Source organism: Stylophora pistillata, chromosome 6, assembly GCF_964205215.1.
Source record: "Stylophora pistillata chromosome 6, jaStyPist1.2, whole genome shotgun sequence".
Taxonomy (NCBI): Eukaryota; Metazoa; Cnidaria; class Anthozoa; order Scleractinia; family Pocilloporidae; genus Stylophora; species Stylophora pistillata.
Genome location: NC_142524.1, coordinates 16,096,608 through 16,113,943, shown reverse-complemented (window position 1 = coordinate 16,113,943; position 17,336 = coordinate 16,096,608). Strand labels below are relative to the sequence as shown.

The 17,336-nt window shown below is 38.7% G+C and overlaps 1 protein-coding gene and 1 long non-coding RNA gene across 2 annotated transcripts in view; one reads left to right on the top strand and one right to left on the bottom strand.

Moving 5' to 3' along the window:
• Positions 1-1,211: 1,211 nt before the first annotated feature.
• On the bottom strand, positions 1,212-2,177 carry LOC148728502 (uncharacterized). The gene is made up of 2 exons (XR_016002332.1): positions 2,042-2,177; positions 1,212-1,922 (listed from the first exon to the last, which is right to left on the bottom strand). It is a non-coding gene; the product is annotated as an uncharacterized LOC148728502 (long non-coding RNA).
• The window catches only part of LOC111328727 (dual E2 ubiquitin-conjugating enzyme/E3 ubiquitin-protein ligase BIRC6), a 45,221-nt gene continuing 29,268 nt past the window's right edge, over positions 1,384-17,336 (top strand). Inside the window, exons 1-18 of the mRNA XM_088762782.1 lie at positions 1,384-1,586; positions 2,834-3,015; positions 3,781-3,933; positions 5,248-5,501; positions 6,093-6,138; positions 6,382-6,464; positions 6,673-6,746; positions 7,062-7,111; positions 7,623-7,712; positions 8,016-8,352; positions 9,269-10,555; positions 11,146-11,359; positions 12,102-12,698; positions 13,061-13,180; positions 13,506-13,766; positions 14,542-14,965; positions 15,453-15,749; positions 16,456-16,713. Coding sequence (XP_088618908.1) covers positions 1,403-1,586; positions 2,834-3,015; positions 3,781-3,933; positions 5,248-5,501; positions 6,093-6,138; positions 6,382-6,464; positions 6,673-6,746; positions 7,062-7,111; positions 7,623-7,712; positions 8,016-8,352; positions 9,269-10,555; positions 11,146-11,359; positions 12,102-12,698; positions 13,061-13,180; positions 13,506-13,766; positions 14,542-14,965; positions 15,453-15,749; positions 16,456-16,713 — 4,911 coding nt within the window. The 5' untranslated portion in view covers positions 1,384-1,402. The remainder of the gene's footprint in view (positions 1,587-2,833; positions 3,016-3,780; positions 3,934-5,247; positions 5,502-6,092; positions 6,139-6,381; positions 6,465-6,672; positions 6,747-7,061; positions 7,112-7,622; positions 7,713-8,015; positions 8,353-9,268; positions 10,556-11,145; positions 11,360-12,101; positions 12,699-13,060; positions 13,181-13,505; positions 13,767-14,541; positions 14,966-15,452; positions 15,750-16,455; positions 16,714-17,336) is intronic.

Genomic DNA, 17,336 nt, shown 5'->3' with positions numbered 1-17,336 from the left:
CTTAACAACCTAGTCCAGGATATAAAATATATTTTTTACACGACTCGGGCAGTCAGAGGGCCAATAACTAAAATCAATCAATCAAAATGGTCTATTGCCGGTCAATATTCTCTCAGTATTGGACCGGGCACTGTCCCGAATGGTCCCGAATGGTCCCGAATGATACCGCACTTGTGTCCCTTTGAACTTCAGTCGTATAATAAATCTCTTATTAACCAAGCTTGCTCGGGACCGTACTAGAAGAATATCGGCCCTCGGTCTTTTTTGTACGGACCTCGCTGCGCTCGGTCCATACTGTCAAGACCTCGGGCCGATATTCTCCAAGTACGGCCCTCGCGCTTGGTTAATAAGATATATATATATATATGTACACGTTATAAGTTTTATAAATCTAAAATAATGAAAAGTAACAAAAAAATACACACTTGAATGAGATAAATGTACTAAAAATTCTCATTGTTTACGTGCTCAAGAGGCTGAGTACATTATCATTATTATCATTATTATTATTTTATTATTATTATTATTATTATTATTATTATGCTAGTTATAATATTATAAGAGCTAGACCTAGGTGCTATAAAGAAGGGCGAAAGCCAGGCGACTACCATGTCATGGATCAGGGGAAGAGTGTCCTTTGCGCTGCTGAGCCCAGCATTACTTTGTTTAAAAGGCTCGCAAGTTTCTAGTAGAGTTAACTTAGAGTTGTCGGACATTGACTTGGACATCGAAAAAGGACGTGCTGATATTTGCTAAGGCATTGAGAAAGCTATTTCTGAAGAACTCTAGCCAAATCCAGGAATACTGAGCCAAGAAGTGTTTGGCAGTTTTATAGTCGACACTACTATTTCATATCTAATACGATGTTTTTAGACTTTTTATAAAATAAGTTTTTAGCCTAGTTTTTTTGTCATATTTTTTTAAAGCTAAGCCATTATCTTGTTTTTCTTATATATTTGATGATTATGTAAATAGGTATCATTTTTATTGCTATAAATAAAGAATTATCATCATCATCATCATCATTACTATTTTTATTATTATTATTATTATTATTATTATTATTATCATTATTATTACTGTCATTGTCATTATTAGATCGTTCCTTCCGAGCACGCTTGCAACAACGTCTAATTGGTTCAAAGTGGATTGTGAGTATCGTAATCCTTAGAACAAAAAAAACCTTCTGATCTTTACAAAGCTCTTTCAAATACGGACAAGTCCATGTTTTTCTTTATTCATACCGGGAATTAACGCTGCTTAAGATTGACATCACGTTTTACGATTTGCGGTCACGATTACGACATATGCACGCTACCAGGACCTATATCAAATGAAGGCCTGGAGGCATGAACCTGGCCTGGCTGCTAAGTTAACCCCGAAACCATGTTGAAGCTCAAATATGGCGGCCGAGGAGGAGTGGTATTTTGAGGAAGAAGGGTACCTCCAGTTCAGTGGCCGCCCAACTTCAGTGACATTTTCGCCCACATCAAACTGCTTCATCTGTACGCTCAACGATGGAACAGTTGAAGTCGTGGATGCGCGTTCTAGTCTACGTTTGAAGCGGACAGAGCCGGCAGTAACAGGTTTGTACAAACTGATCGAAGCATGTGTTTTTCATGCAGTTAGATTACGCAATTTCAGATGTTTGTAACTCACGTCCGTTGGACAGGAATCACCTACCGCTAATAATAATTCGTCATCGCCACAGGAGTTTGAACTTACGAATGGTCAGTGCTTTGTCTTTTTGAGATCCAATTTCTGCATGTGTTACTGTCGGCTAGACTTTGTAAATGCCCACGTACATTGTAAAATCAAAACCAACTGTTCGATGACTGTTCTGAAGATCTAGTACGTGAAGGCTTTTGTAGTTTAAGGAGAGAAGGTGGTCATTTCAGCATGTTGCATTTGATTTTTGAGGCCTGAGAAGAAATCATTGATTAATGGTGTACAGCTTTCAGAATGGAAGTCACAACTTTTAATTTAGTAGCCAAAGTCATATCGTATCTTGACTTCAAATGCAGCAAAGCACCACACTTACCTTCAATTTGAGCTAATTTGAAACTGAATTATTTGTAGCCCTGTGATCTTTACAATGGTCTGAATGGAGTCAACTGACAAAACAGACTCAGGGGCCATCCATTCAGACCCTCCATAGAGCCCTTCACTCCCCAAGACCAAAATAGTGATTCTCCTTACTGTTCACCATTCCTTATGTATTATTTGTAGCTAAGAATTTAATGTTCAATCAAACATTGTCACCCTGGTTGATAATTTTTTCACTTCTCATCACATTTCTGATTGAAAATACGTAAATTTTGATACCATGGGGCAATTTTTAATAGTCATTTTAGGGAGAAAATGATTTTTCTTGTTTTTGATTTTTCTCATGTAGTCTATTATAAACAGTAAAGAAATTGGCAAGAATTTTATCGGTGAAAATAACCCTCATCCACTTGATTTAAGTAACTTTTTAAGCCTTTAAACTCTGAGTGACCAGCGCCAAGTTTCTCCTTACATTGTACCACATAATCAGTAAGGTCATGAGAATTAAGGAAAAGATCACCAAGCTAATTGGCACTGATTGTTACACAAAGTAACTGAACTCTCTTTGTCAGTAACAAAGGAACCATATAGAGAGGAGCATGGATAATGTACATATGGATGTACATTATATCAACTACCACTAACTGTTTCACAGTTTGAATGTGCTCAGAGATAGTTATTACTCCAAAATCACATTTTGTTTATTATACCAAGGAAAAGTTAAGGCTATTAATGCACCTAGACTTTAGACAGACCGTAACCTCTTTCATAATTATTTCCTGTATAGGAGAGTCCAAGTCCCTTCAATGTAAGTTTTGTCCTGAAGTAGAGAAGCTGTTTATCACAAATGGATATGTGTCTGGGCTAAGAAAGGATTTTAATGGCGTCTTGCTGCTGGACAGCATTTTACAGCCTCCTCTCAGAGGTCCTTGCATGGAACCGGTCGTGTTAGAATTGACTCTCTCAGATGTAAGTATAAAGTAAAAGGAACAGAAGAGTTGACAAACAGGCTTGGGATAGATTGAGAAATGTTTCAATCTCTGATGGGATCAGTTTGGTGTGTTTTTGAGGAAGGAACTTAAAATACATACTTTGTTTTACTCATACAGAAGTGTAATTGTACATGATTGATTTTCATCTCAATTTTGTTTAAAGAGATGGAGAAGGGGTGCTGCCTGAGGATGAAGGATTTATAACACTCTTAGTTTCTTTAACCTAGTAAAAGTGACTGGCAACTAATTGATCCTTTTAAGATCAACCCTGCATTAATCATTGAGGTCACAAGAAGAAAGGAAATGATCACCAATGATAAAGGCTCTTGATTATGAGACAAATTTTCCGAGTAGTGTTTTCATTGTTAGTCCATCTATAGATAAATCCTGTACTTGTAAACTGTCCTTAGATCTCCCCACCTCGATTAGCTCTTAAGCTATTAGCAGGGAGAAACCAATGTACTTAGCTATATTTCTAATCATAAATAAATTGTTGTTGTTGTCAGCACCTTACAAAATGTACAGAGAACAGTATGGAGATTATGCATACTGATATTAGGGTGTAAAGGTTATGCTGCAGTGTGGAATGAGCTCCTCCAGCTGAGCTGTGGTTGCCTTTTCTCAAGGCTGGTGTACATGTACATTGTACATTTATAATTGGTGGTCATGGTGTGAATTGAATAATGAAGGAGTGCAAAAGATTGTAATATATTTTTAGTTTCTAAGGTGAGTGCATTTTCAGGCTCTGCAATTACTGTCAGCTATGGAATTGTGTATTTCTTCTGGAGAGGATGATTTGAAGATGAAGAGTATTAAGGCTGTGCATTCTTTGCTGAAAGAAGAAGTAGACAAAGCTCAGTCACTGTTGAGCTCCAGTCATGATAAGGCAATTAAGGTAGGCATGTGTTGCCATGGACACTAAGTTATAGTTGACCCTCAACATGAATCTCTCCCTAGAGAATCAATACAGTTTCAAGAAGAAACTTATGATAATTTCTCGAGAAAGTGATCTGTCTGATGCAACAAAAGCTGTATTGTTGCATAATTAAGTTTAAGTTAAATAAAACTTTGTCATGCTAATACAAGTCAATAAAATTACAGAAAATACAAAAACTGCGTGAGTGGAGAATATTTGGGGGAAACTAATTAACAATTATTCATTGAAGGCGAGGTGAATATTGTCGAATAATCCCCGAGATGAAGTCGAGGGGATTATTCAACAATATTCGCAGAACCTGAGGTGAATAATTGTTTTAGTATAATTTCATAGCTGAACAACAGAGAATTTTCTAAAATCATAACATTTTAGTAACATTTATTAACATTATTTTTATTTTAACATTTTATATAAACTGTGTGGAGCGGTTTATATAGCGTCATATAAGAAACCACTCGACCAATCAGATTGCTGGAAACTCTTTGCTCAGCTCTGAAATTATACTAAATTCCCATACAAAGAATATTCTCCAATAATAAGCAGACTAAAAATTAAGAAGTAAGATTTAAATGTGGCCCAGAACTAACCTAATTAAGTTACATACTAAAATTGACACTGAAAATTAAGCGGTAAAATTTAAATAAGGCCCAAAGCTAACCTAATCAAATTGCATACTTGTCACTCACAAGTTACACCTGGTTTAAAATTGACACAAATAATCTAATAGACAGGACTTAAAACTGCTGAATGAAGGTGCATACATAATGTTTGTTGGAATACTATTCCAGTCTGTTATGTAGCAATTGAAAAATGAAAATTTAAAGTAATTTGTATGTGTCTTTTTAAGTCTTACCTTAAAATTAGGGTTCCTACGCATTTTTGCTAATACAATCATTCATGATCTCTTTGGGATTGATTTTTTTCTCATCTTGGTCTGGAAACTAGCCATGAGGTTATAATTTTCTCCTTTTTATACAATATTTCAGGTGTGGGGAACATACCTTTCTGTATGACTTCTACTAAAACTTGAAGTAATTGTCACCTGTGAAGCATGTATAACTATTCAAGATTATTTCATTTTCTCTTGAAACTTCATAAAAGTATCTCTCTAATAAGTGTTCGTTATCAGGTCATGAAGAGGGAGGTGACTGTGCTGTTATAAATTAGAGCTGTTTAGCATTACCTTTCCAGTGCTATGCGAATATTGCTAATAATCTTTGAGATACAGTCAAGTACATGTAGTTGTCTAACAGAAGTATTTTTATTTTCTAGTGGTGTACTTCCCAGTTGAAGTATGCTTGTAGTGCGCTGGACACAGTCTTTGCTGATTTGATCACTTATCTTCAGAGAGGCCATAAAAATCATGCTGCCCTCCCAATTGTGGCAGCCATGCAATCAAGAACAATGTACCTACTTGAAGTAGTCACAACAGATAATAAACCAAGCTCACCAGGGAATAAATTTCCTATGTTTATGGAGGCAGTGAGACGAAAGACATTTTCATCATGGCCTCATAAAGAGTACAGGTAAAAGTTGTTCCTTATAGTTCTATTGGGTTTTCTGTCTACTTGTTCTTAAATTGACACAAGAAATCCTCTTCTCATGCATGTAGCTGATAATAAACTTTCTTTAGAATCAATTCAATAAACAGGAAATTTACACCCCATCCCTTAAAACAATTGTTGAAACATTTTTGCAACCTCCTCCCCTTCCATTGTCATTTTTGGGATTGAAAAAATTGGACCTTGTAATTGTTTTTGCCATCCAGGTGGGTGTTGCTGCATAGTTTCCTCTATTTTCTTTCATTGCATTAAACTCTTCCCCCTCCCACCCCCCTCACTTTAATGATGCCCAGCCTCTGAAAAAAGTGAATGATGGAGAGTGAAACAATAAGTACAACTGGACTAGAATATTTTGAGGAGTGTATTTTTTGTAAGAAAAGTCCTCTTCGAGTTTTCTGTTCAGGTAATTGATAAGAATATCTTATTGGAGCTAAGCCTCTTCTGCTTCAGATGTTTGGAATGTGTTTTTTACTTGAAAAATTTATTAGTCTAACAAATTTCTGTCATTTGTTATTTGCTGTTTTTCTGTAACTTTTTGGGTGATCTTTTCCCAAGGTGGGCATATCCAGAAGCTATGGCAAAAGCTGGTTTCTACCACCAGGTAAGTTAGAAGCATTTTTGGACTCAATTATCAGGCAATCCTTGTAGCTATTTGCTTGGAAATGATCTCACCAGTCCAAGGCTGGGCTGTAAGGACAAAAAAATCCAAGAGGGGGACTGCAAGGATCACTGGTGATTTCAAAATGCCTAAAATAAATTGTAATAAATTATCATGTGTACAATGGATAATTATTTTCTTTCTTTTCATTTTTTCTGTTGCAATTTTTTTTTTAAACTCTCACAGCCTAGTAACCGTGGTGATGACAGAGCTCTTTGTTTTACATGCAATGTGTGTCTGGTGTGTTGGGAGCCAACAGATGAACCCTGGTAAGATATTGTTACTTTTAAATACTTTACCATTAAGCCACAGAGACTATATGGGCAGCTAGGCCATTACTACAAATAGGTTTATATGAAACACATGTGCTTCATATTGCTAGGATCAGCAGTGTCTTAAAGCTTCACATGTATGTGCTGAAGTAAACTAAGAAAGATAGTGATTTTTTTCTCCTTATTGGCTTATTTTATTGTTTAGGTCAGAGCATGAACGGCATTGTCCAGAGTGTTCATTTGTGAGGGGAGATCATACCAAGAATGTTCCTATGTCGGGTTAGTGATGACTGCTGTAACATGTAGATAACATAATCATTGGATCAACTATTAATCTCCTGATTGCTATTTTTCTTTGTTCTCATCACTTTTCAGCTTGATTTTGAATGGATATGTATATTGAAAAGAGAAATTCTGTCTTGATCACTCATGAGAGTTAAAGGGTCAAGTAAGACAAGGCAGTTCCTTTTAAGAATATGGTAATGACCTGGCTTGAAGAAATTTTCACCAGAGGAAACTTCAACCATAGCTTGTTGATGTTCACCCATACATGTCCATGGTTCTAATGATTGACTTTTTAATGATATTTTCCAGTTTCATTGGCCACTGCTCCTGCCTGTACTCATGAATCAGCTCAAATTCAAGTGAGTTTCAAGTTTCAAGTTGCAGATAACATGAGTTCTTTACACAATGTACGGTATATCCCTTTCAAGATGTCCCTAGATGATGCTTGGGGTAAATCAAGATGTACTATTTGAGATATATTCAACAGGAGTTCATGATGTGGGAGGAGGCAGGATGGCTGAGAAGCGAAAGACACTTGATTAGAAATCAAGTTTTTTTTTCAAAGCCTACCCATAAAAACTCAATTGAATTTATTTTCTCAGTAGCCAAGAGTTTGCCTTCTCCTCTGGGCTATGTGTAATATGGACAGGTTTGCCCCACACCAGCTGGAATTCCTTAAAAAAAAAATGTTATAATTTCCTCTTTTTTGGTGCATTATTTTGCTCCTAATTAGTACAGAGGTGCTGTACTAATTCAAAATGCTGTTCAATTGACCTTGTTGATTTATTATTTATTTGTTTAGTCATTATTTAATAGGTAGAACCAGTAAATTTGAAGTTTGGAAACAGATGTGTTGTTTTACTTTGTTAGTTCATCAGTGAAAGTTCATGTTCACACTTCATTGCAACATGCAGTGAAAATGGGCGTGTCATCATCTGGGACATTCAAGGTGAACTTAAGGTAAAAACAATGAACTTATCAAATGTGATACCCTGGATGAAATAATAGCTGGATGAAATAATAGCTGGATGAAATAATAGGGCTCCTGTTCCAGTGGTTAATCTCTGATCCCCAAGAGTGGCCAGCATCTAATTTCTCCTGACAATATAACCCCTGAATCAAAAACAATTAAGGTCACTCGTAAAAAAAATAAGTACTTCAGTTTGATTTGTAGAAAACCTGAGGAAACTTTCCCTTAGATGTAATTTTGTTTGGCAATGGAAATCAAAAGATACCAGAATTGTTTGTTTTATTTTACCCCAGATCCATACTGAGTTTCAGATAAGTCTGCCTGATGATGATGTTGAAGAAACTCCAGAAGACGATTTGCCATCAGAGCATTTTTGCCCTCCTACAAGCTTTGTGGCTTGGGCTGAGCCTGACAATGAAGACATGGAAGGTACCAATAATGAAGACATGGAAGGTACCAATAATGAAGACATGGAAGGTACCAATAATGAAGACATGGAAGGTACCAGTAACGAGCCAGAGAAAGATTCAAGAACTGCAAGTGATCCATCAGACAGTGGAGTAGCTGAACTCCCAGAAGAGGAGGAATCATCCCATGAGATTCCAAATGATGACTGCAACAATGGACAAGGTATTTATCTTGAATGTACTTCAATACTATCACCCTGATTGGTGAAAAAAAAAAAAACCAAGGTTTATTCTACTGTTAAACCTATAGAAAATTTAAGTTTGTAAACTACTCCCCTCCAGCTTGTGATTTACAAACTTTTCAGGTGTTCCCCCAATTTGTGCGGCTTAAATTTGCTTCTCTCCACTCAGGAGAATATAACCACAATTAAATCAGGGACATTTGATAAATTACCTGGGATGACTTGCAATGGAGAAGAATTATGTTCAGAAAGAGAAGCAACGTTTTACAGTAAGCTTCTCAAATATAAAGCCAAAAAGTTGTTTGACCCTTTCACTCCCAGGAGTGACTTGCAACTTATTTCTACTTACAGTATCACATTGCACTATGAAGCAGGCAGGTAATGAGAATAAATATATCTTATTAACCAAGGGCGAGGGCTGTACTGGGAGAATATTGGCCTGAGGTCTTGACAGTACGGACCGAGCGCAGCAAGGTCTGTACAAAAAAGACCGAGGGCCAATATTCTTCCAGTACGGTCCCAAGCAAGCTTGGTTAATAAGAGATTTATTATACGATACGACTGGAGTTCAAAGGGACACAAGTGCAGTATCATTCGGGACCATTCGGGACAGTGCCCGGTCCAATACTGAGAGAATATTGACCGGCAATAGAGCATTTTGATTGGTTGATTTTAGTTGTTGGCCCTCTGACTGCCCAAGTCGTGTAATAAAGAAAACTATCAACGAGGGGATTATTATTTGACTTAAAACCAAATTCTCAAAAGCAGACAAATTCTCAGAAGAATTACGGTTGAGATGTTGGGAGTGAAAGAGTTTGCTTAAAAAATAGCCAAATACTGTTTGTATATGACATACCCATAAATACTGTATTACCTGTTTGTTATTGCTATGTGCAGATGAAAAGAAGAGTGCTAACTGTCAATCTGGAACTATAGAGGAAGAAACTAAAAAAGAAAAGTTAGTTGTCAGCACTGTGTCTATCATTTGTTCCTGTGGAAAAGATCCCACAAATGCTACTAGCCAGAGCTGTCAATCATTTACGCACACAGCTACATTACTTGTTGCAGTTCTTATGCAAAAGAATTTAACTGGTGATCTTACCAAATCAGAGGACAAGGTTAATGTTGGTTTTGATGCCATTCAGCTATGTCCGCATATTTTGGTTTATGATATCTTAACAGACTCAGGAAACAAATTGGAGGAATCAACTGCAAAGCCTGCTTTCAATGTGGACAGTTGTATTGATTTAGACAAGGATATGCTAATGCAAGATCCTTATGGACTGTCTGGTAGTGATGATGATTTTGTTTACGACGAGCTGCCCCTTACCCAGCCACCTCCACCTGTTCTTCCTCCAGATACACTTCATTCATCTGTTTTGCAGAAGTTTGCTGAGGCTATAACTGGTGATTTGAGTTCAGATCCAGGAAAGACTAAGAAATCAAAAGAAGAAAGAAATATATGTGCAAAACTTGTTCAGAGTGTTGACATGTCAAAAGTTTGTGCTAATTGTTGTTGTAAAGTGTCTGGTATAGTCCCATTTGGGGACAGTGAACATCTTTTGGTCAGTTTTGTGTCATGCTCTTCTTGTGGAAGCATAGATGATCTTAGTGAAAAAAGGACAAACTTTTTGGCTGGAACAGAAGAAAACTGCTCGGAAGGGAACCCTCCTAAAACTCTTCACAATGAGCACAATTTTAATCAGAGCACACTTGCAGTGTATGATATACTTATCAGTAATAGTAAAAGAACGTTGTCACCTCAGCCTATAAGAACAAAACAATTCTTGGCTACAGAAGGTCTGTTTAGTACTATAGTGGCTCTTCCAATAGAGAGCCATGACCTCATAGGGGACTTGAATTTGTGCTTTCAAGATGCTGAAGCAGAAATGTCTCCAGAGAGACCTCTTTTGGTTGGTGCTGTTAAGAGCAGTGTTATTCTCATTGATGCAAACTCTCTAAATGTACTCACCAAGTTTTCAATATCAGATGGAAACTCAAACATATCTCATGTCTTGAATTGTCCTGGGATGGATTGCCTTTGTGCATGTGACCAGGATGGAGCAATGCATTTCCTTGGTTTGCGTCACCATCAAGCTGAGGATACAAGTCTAGGGAGTCTTGGGCAGGACAGGACAGACAGTGTTTCTCAGGTTCCCCAAACAGGGTCTTGGTCACAGACAGGTGATAGTAGAAAACAAATACAATCAATGAAATGTTCAACCTTATTAGACCATTGGATGAGACAAGGATTGACAAAATGATTTTCACGGTGAACTGCAATTCTAGTTCTTACAGAAACTATAACAGGGAACAAATTCGTCTTGCTACTAATATTTGGCCTTTTTTTTAAGTTTGCATTGCCCAACTAGAATTTGGGATGCATGGGTTCAATGCCTGTTCAAGCCTGGATTCTTTACTGACCCTGAGTTAGGGCTCATTTTGCTTGAGTGCTGGGAAACCAAACCCAAATAAGTCACAACAGCTAAACAGAGTACAGGAAAATATCTGAATAGGCCAATCACATTTCAAGGTAACAACAAGAAAAGTCGCAAATTCTCCTACCTAATTTGCAAGGAAATATATTGAAGCTAGATGGGAGTATTTACAATTCAGATATTTAGTGCTATGTGGTCAAGGGAGATCCTCTACATGCAAGTACTAGAACTGGACACTAATCTCCACATTTTAAATTTCCATCAAATTATTTTAAAGATCATAGATACGTCATGCATCAAATAATGGTATAATGTGTCTGATAAATATTTTTGCAGCTGTCGCCCTTAATCCAGATGAACCAGTGTCTATGGCAACCCTACTTTCATTGGTTCAACTGACAGAGTTTGTGACGCTGATGCCACGGTTTATGGCATCTGTGCCGTCGTCATGGGTAGAAGTTCAACAGGACCAGCACCGGCTTCACCAGCACACCTTGGTAGATCCTGTATTACATACCAGGACGTGGAAACTGCGTGCAGACAATAGCAGGCAAGTTATTATGTTTTACAGCAGGGAAACATAACCTTATTATGAGTGGCATATAGACCACTTTCATAAATTTATTCTTTTGTTTAAATTTAAATTAGCCCTACTGGCCTCGTTCTCCAGTACAAAATTCAGAAGAATACATTATCTCAAGCGAGGCCAGAAGGGCTAATTTAAATTTAAACAAAAGAATATTTATAGGGCAGCCATTTATGAAAGTGGTCTATGGTGTCAGACACTCGTCTTTCTCTGTATGTACACTCACCCAAAATGTGCATTCATGAATCCTTTAGTGTACAACTTATCTCTTTAGAACGTGAGTAATGGAAAAATTTAAACACATTCAGTTTATTACTTTTCAGTGGTCTATTGCACAAACTGATATGGAAAAAACATTTTTCAAATTTCATCCATCTTAAACCACAAAATCATTGATCCACAAAATGGAACTGCTGACAAAATTGTCCATGTCACGCTGTTATTGTATTCCTCTAAAGGCAATCATTTTTGTGCTAAGAATTCCTAAACATGGTCTAAACAAGGATCTTGAATACTTAAGCTAGGGGGTTAAGCTTTCAAGCAGTGTGCTGGTGCCAAAGCAATTGCCTGATGATGTTGGGAGTACAAGCTTTCTAATACATTTGTTTACTCTATCATGACAAATTAATTTTCAGACTTAATACTATGTCTGTATACGTTTAATTGGGTGTCGTTATTGTTAACATTTTTCTTTTGTTCGTTTCAGCTTTTTGACCAAAGAACAAGTTGCAGAAATTGTTCTTCCAAGATATTGCCATGTGGGTCATGTAGACATCAGATTTTCTTTGAGCCCAATGACCACCCAACCAGCAACCAACGTTTACCTTGTAAAACCTCCATATCCCAGCTCCTTTAAACTCAGTCACAAGAGTTATCCACTGCCATTACCAGAGCATCAGAAGAAGGGAATTCTGGCGTTGGCTCAAGAGCAAAACACTATAGTGTGTGGTCCTGTGAGTCTGAAAATGGGACTTGATAGTACTGGACGCCATGGTCGTGTGACCCTGACAAGCCCAGAGCTGATCAAATACAGCAGCAGGATTCTGTTGCTTGTGTTTGACAACTGTGGTCCTGGTGAAGATTTAGCTGAGGTTTCGGTAACAGTGACAAGGTTTAAGAATAACTTCCCAGCAGAATGTCACAAGTTGAGGAGTAGTTTGCTGGAAGACAGCAGCCAAAGACTGCTTGATATTGTTGTTGGATGTGAGTCTGTCCAGGGAGCAGTTAAAGCTGATGATGGAAAAAAGTTGGCTCTTGAGCTTCTCTGTTGGATTGCTGGTGTCTATGTCAACTGGAAGACTGGGTAATTTCATACATGCGTCATGGCTAGAGCAATATTCATTTGAGCATTAAGTCTCATAGCAGTGTATATGAGTGGCCAATTTGCCAGAGCTAGAAACTCTTTACGGTGACCAATTTGCATCTTCAACTCTATTGTTAAAATGCCAAATCATCTTACTCCCCCCCCCCCTCCCGCACTAACGCAGTACCAGTAAGAGGTATGCAGAGGACCTGTATGTCTTAATTTTGCCAAATGACATTATAGAAATTCTGCACCGCATTACCTATTTATTCGCAGGGTTTTGTCGCACATCAATCACAGAGCAGTTATTTAGTGATACTGGGTATTGAAGGTTCATTTATCTACTCTTAATATTTCTGCAGGGAGAGCAGCTTAGTGTGGGACGTGGAAAACTATCTGCCCAAGTTGATTCGAACATGTTACCTGTGCTGTGGACGCAGCATTGCTCACAAGTGTAGCAGACTGTTGATGATGTGCGCCAGGTATTCACTGTTCGTACTTTTCCTTAGAGATCCGAGTGTCTTTAATTTGTGGTTTCCTTGGTTGCAGTACGCAAATTATCTGTAAGAAACCGCAAATATATACTTGTAAGAAGTGAATTTGCTGCCTCCATACATATCATCAACAGTGGTGGACCATCGTCGCATGTAATAGTACAAACGTTGTAATGACTAGCTGGCTATATTTCTTCGGGTTTTCAGTACAATTTAGTGGCACTATTTACACTCATGGGTGGAGTGGGTTGAGGTGATCATTGTTCACTTACCATTAATTTGACGTTGACTGTTCATCTTCTATTCACCATAGGAGAGCTGTCAGCCAAAGGACCTGCACTGATTCCACGTCATCCTTCCGAAGATCTCTACTAAATGCGATCCTGGATGTTTTACAAATAACTCCATGTGCTGTATCGTCTGGTGCAGTACACTGGCTGTTTAAATTACTTGCTGGATATGCCGCCCAGGCTGATTCTACCCTCACTAGTTTCGTTTGCTTGGAGTTGTTAGAGTTTTTATCTTCAAAGCTGGCTTCTACAAGACTACGAGAGCATCTTTTACTTCGCGCGAGGTTGGGAAGTTTGTTTACTGTAGAAGTTAAGCAAGCATTCTCATTACATTTTGTCGGCAAAGGATAAACGGATACGTGTTCAAATAGATCTTGATAGGTTTATTGCAATTACAGTATTTGCAGAACCCAAAGCCTGAGAGAAGACATAAGAGGGCAAAGACATCACAGATTTTGTGAATGGGCGATGGAAATATCAGAAGCGAAAATGATTTGAAATATCTTGTATCTCTGATTATAAAATAACTGAGATACTTCGAGTGCCTTCACTGGTCAAAAACCCATCGTTAATTGCACCGCTCAACCTACGGCTCGTGAACTTTCCTTTAGTTTCCCCAACATCCTGACATACGCTGATAAACCGATAGAAAGTGCGGCGTATTACTTAAAAATTTAATCTTGATCCGCGTTTGTTTGCCTCCGATCTCTCTTATTTCTGGGTCTTCTTAATGCACTTAAGGGTGCTTGCAGAGGATCCGGGATGATGCAATGTAGAGAGCGTTCACCTCTCAGCACTGTTCCTAGGTTCGATTCTCGGACCTGGCTTCACATGAGGGTCAAGCATTTCGGTGATGCTCGACCTTTTCTTCAAGTGTTTCTCTCGGACTTTTTGGTTTTCTTCCCTTCGCAAAAGTCAACATTCCAGTTTCCAATTTCACGTGGAAAATAGTGCACAAATAGGTGTCCTCAGGGAGGTTCACTTCTACAACCCCATTTGTTTCATTCATGTAGCTGCTTTGTATTCTTAAAAGTGAAAATTAAATTGTGGTTTTGTCAGGTATGGTCTTTATGGCTCCCCACTGGATCCTGTCCTGTTTGATGCTTTGCCGCAAACTTCCACCAGCCAGCAAAGTTCATCTGTTGTAAATGTTCTCAATGGAGTGCCGCTGACCGTTAAGGCATCATCTTCGTCTGGAGGATCAGAATCCAATTCATGGAGCAGTGTGAATTCACCACTAGCTTGCCAAGGCCTCCTGGAAGTCCAACCCCTTCATTTTGTTTGCTGTTCCACTAGTGATGGAGCCCGAGTGGAGAGGGGTGATAATCACCTACTATCTGGTGGTAGTCTGGGGCCTTCAGGTGCATCGGTACATGTTCCTATGATGTCTAGTGGGATGCCGACTGGGTCAGCTTTGGCGCCAACACTGCCAACTGTATCGGCATCTCTCGCTGCGTTAGAACAAGAGCTCCACATGCTTAAGGTATTTTTTTCCACAGGAGAGATAACATATACGTTTCCGAGAGCATCTGACAGCTTATCGATATTGTTTGTCTATGAATAGAGTTTAGAGCTATCGCTATATACCCATCATACCCTGCACAAGCTGCATCCAGGCCCTTCTGTTTCAGTCCCGTGGAAATATCGCGCGCTAAAACGTTTTTTGCTCTATTCAATGGAACTTTTTTCACTTGACGGAGGGTGGTACCATTTTAGGCGTGTCACCTTTGGAAATTAGACCTTTTTTAAAGCTCTAATGTTGTGGGTCTCCCATTGCGTCGAGTTATGAGTATTGTTTGTGTATCTAGTTGACATATCTGCAACGTAAAACACTAGAGCTGTCCACGACGGTTGTTTGAATACTTCCAAAATTTGGCCAATTTGGTCATTTGTTACTCGAACCAGTAACTGTGACCCCCTTTCATTCATTTGTTGTAAAGATGAGTTGACTGTTTTGTTTGTGTCGGCAGCAACACCAGCTACAGCTAGTAAGTCTACAACAACACAAACAGCAGTTAGAAAAACACAAGAAGGAACTTGAAGATATGTCCATGTGGCCTTTGTTTCCCAAGTCTCTATACAAACCTGGCAATGTATGGTCACCTCCAACAACTGCTCCAGCATTTCCACCAACCACCGCTCCCTTGACGTCCACCAATGCTCCTATTAACCTGGCGCAGCACAAAAAACAAGCATCCTCTGCAAAGAAGATGGAGAGGGCAACTGGTGGCCCTGTGTCCCAGCCAATCCAGCAACACCTAATGCAGGTAGTACTCGTCGATTTCTACTCCTGTTTAAAATCTGAAGCGAAAAAAAATTCACAAATTGAAGCCTATCCTAGTGTCAGCTTTCACAACTATAAAGTAGGGAAAGTATTATCTCCAGTTTCACAGAGAAAAAGCTATCGGAATGCACGCACAGAATGGCGCATAAAAATCATTCTTGACAAATTAACATCTTGAATCATCATTTATAAATGTTGTAAAACATATTCCGTGAGTTAATTATGAAATCTCGTACAATCCGATCGCACCAATCAAAGATACTGCCGGATGGGTTTGAGAATTTTTTCCGCACAGAATTCGTAAGCAGAGAAAATCACTACCTAGGTTTGTTTTAGGGGAGAGGGGGTGGGTGTGGGTGATAGAAAAGCACCAAATCGGTGAGAAAGACCAAGAAGTAAATGGGAATGGTGAAGAATAGCAAAGAGTGGCTGAAATTTAAAATGGCCAAGTTAAAAAATTGCCCTCTCAGCCCTCTAACTCCTAAGAGTTACTAGAATTTTTTGCCTCCTCTAATTTGTTGAATCAAACAGTAACATATGGAGAATATAGGGAATGACCGTCAGCCAAAGAGGCTCTCGCTTGTTAAAGACATTCTCATGTGCGATACCATAATAAATGTAGAAAACAGTATGGAGAATATGCGCACAGATGGATTAACAGTGCATGTCATCGTTGTTTTCTCTCCAAGCTCCCGCAGCCACAGATGCTGGTGATCGACCGTCTCCACGCTGGAGCCCGTCATCATGTTGTTTTAGACTTTGGCTGTGTTGTCCAGTTGACAGATGTGTTGATTCCTCAGTGCTCAGACATCATGTCGCTGTCCATTGATGTATGGACTCAATGGGATGATCCCGATGTACAGAGGATAGCTGTGGTGTCAGACATCAACCTTTGTGCTTGCGTTCTCAAAGATCTTTTGCCGCCCGCGGTGTGCCGTTATGTTAAGGTCAGTCGATTGGGCATCAGTGTGTAAGGTGAAATATTACATCATTTGCTCATGAGTTAAATTCTTCAATGCGAAATCCCTGCCAACTTCGCGAACAAAATTATAATTTTTGCATTTACTCGATTAAGCGCCGAAGTATTCGTTGAATATTTTGCCTGTTGGGTGCTGCACTTATCAAATTAAAAATTCCTTACACTTTAAATGTTAAGAAGAAAGTGACAACAGACCTGTTCAAAATATTCTACTGTCTCGTTCTGGTAGGAAAAATGGGTTTTGGGCCTTACACTCACTTGCCCTATATTTGCCATATTGAACTGGCAAACATTTTTTCAGGAAACGATGGTTTTCAGGCTTTTTCAGGCTTCTGCTGCCAACTGAATTAATATGACTTCATACATCGAAAAATTGACTCGTAACTCCATGACGCCACTTTCTTTCTTGTCCAGCTCTCTCAGGACAACTCGTTCAGAAAATCATCTTGTAATCGCGGATAATTTCCAGGAGAAAATGTCTCGACAAATCTTAGACACTTTTTTGTAAGGGATGCGTTACAATTCTTGGTGTAATTTCGCCAACAATAGAGTTGGAACGAGAACAGCTTTGTTTCGTCTTAAGGGCACTTT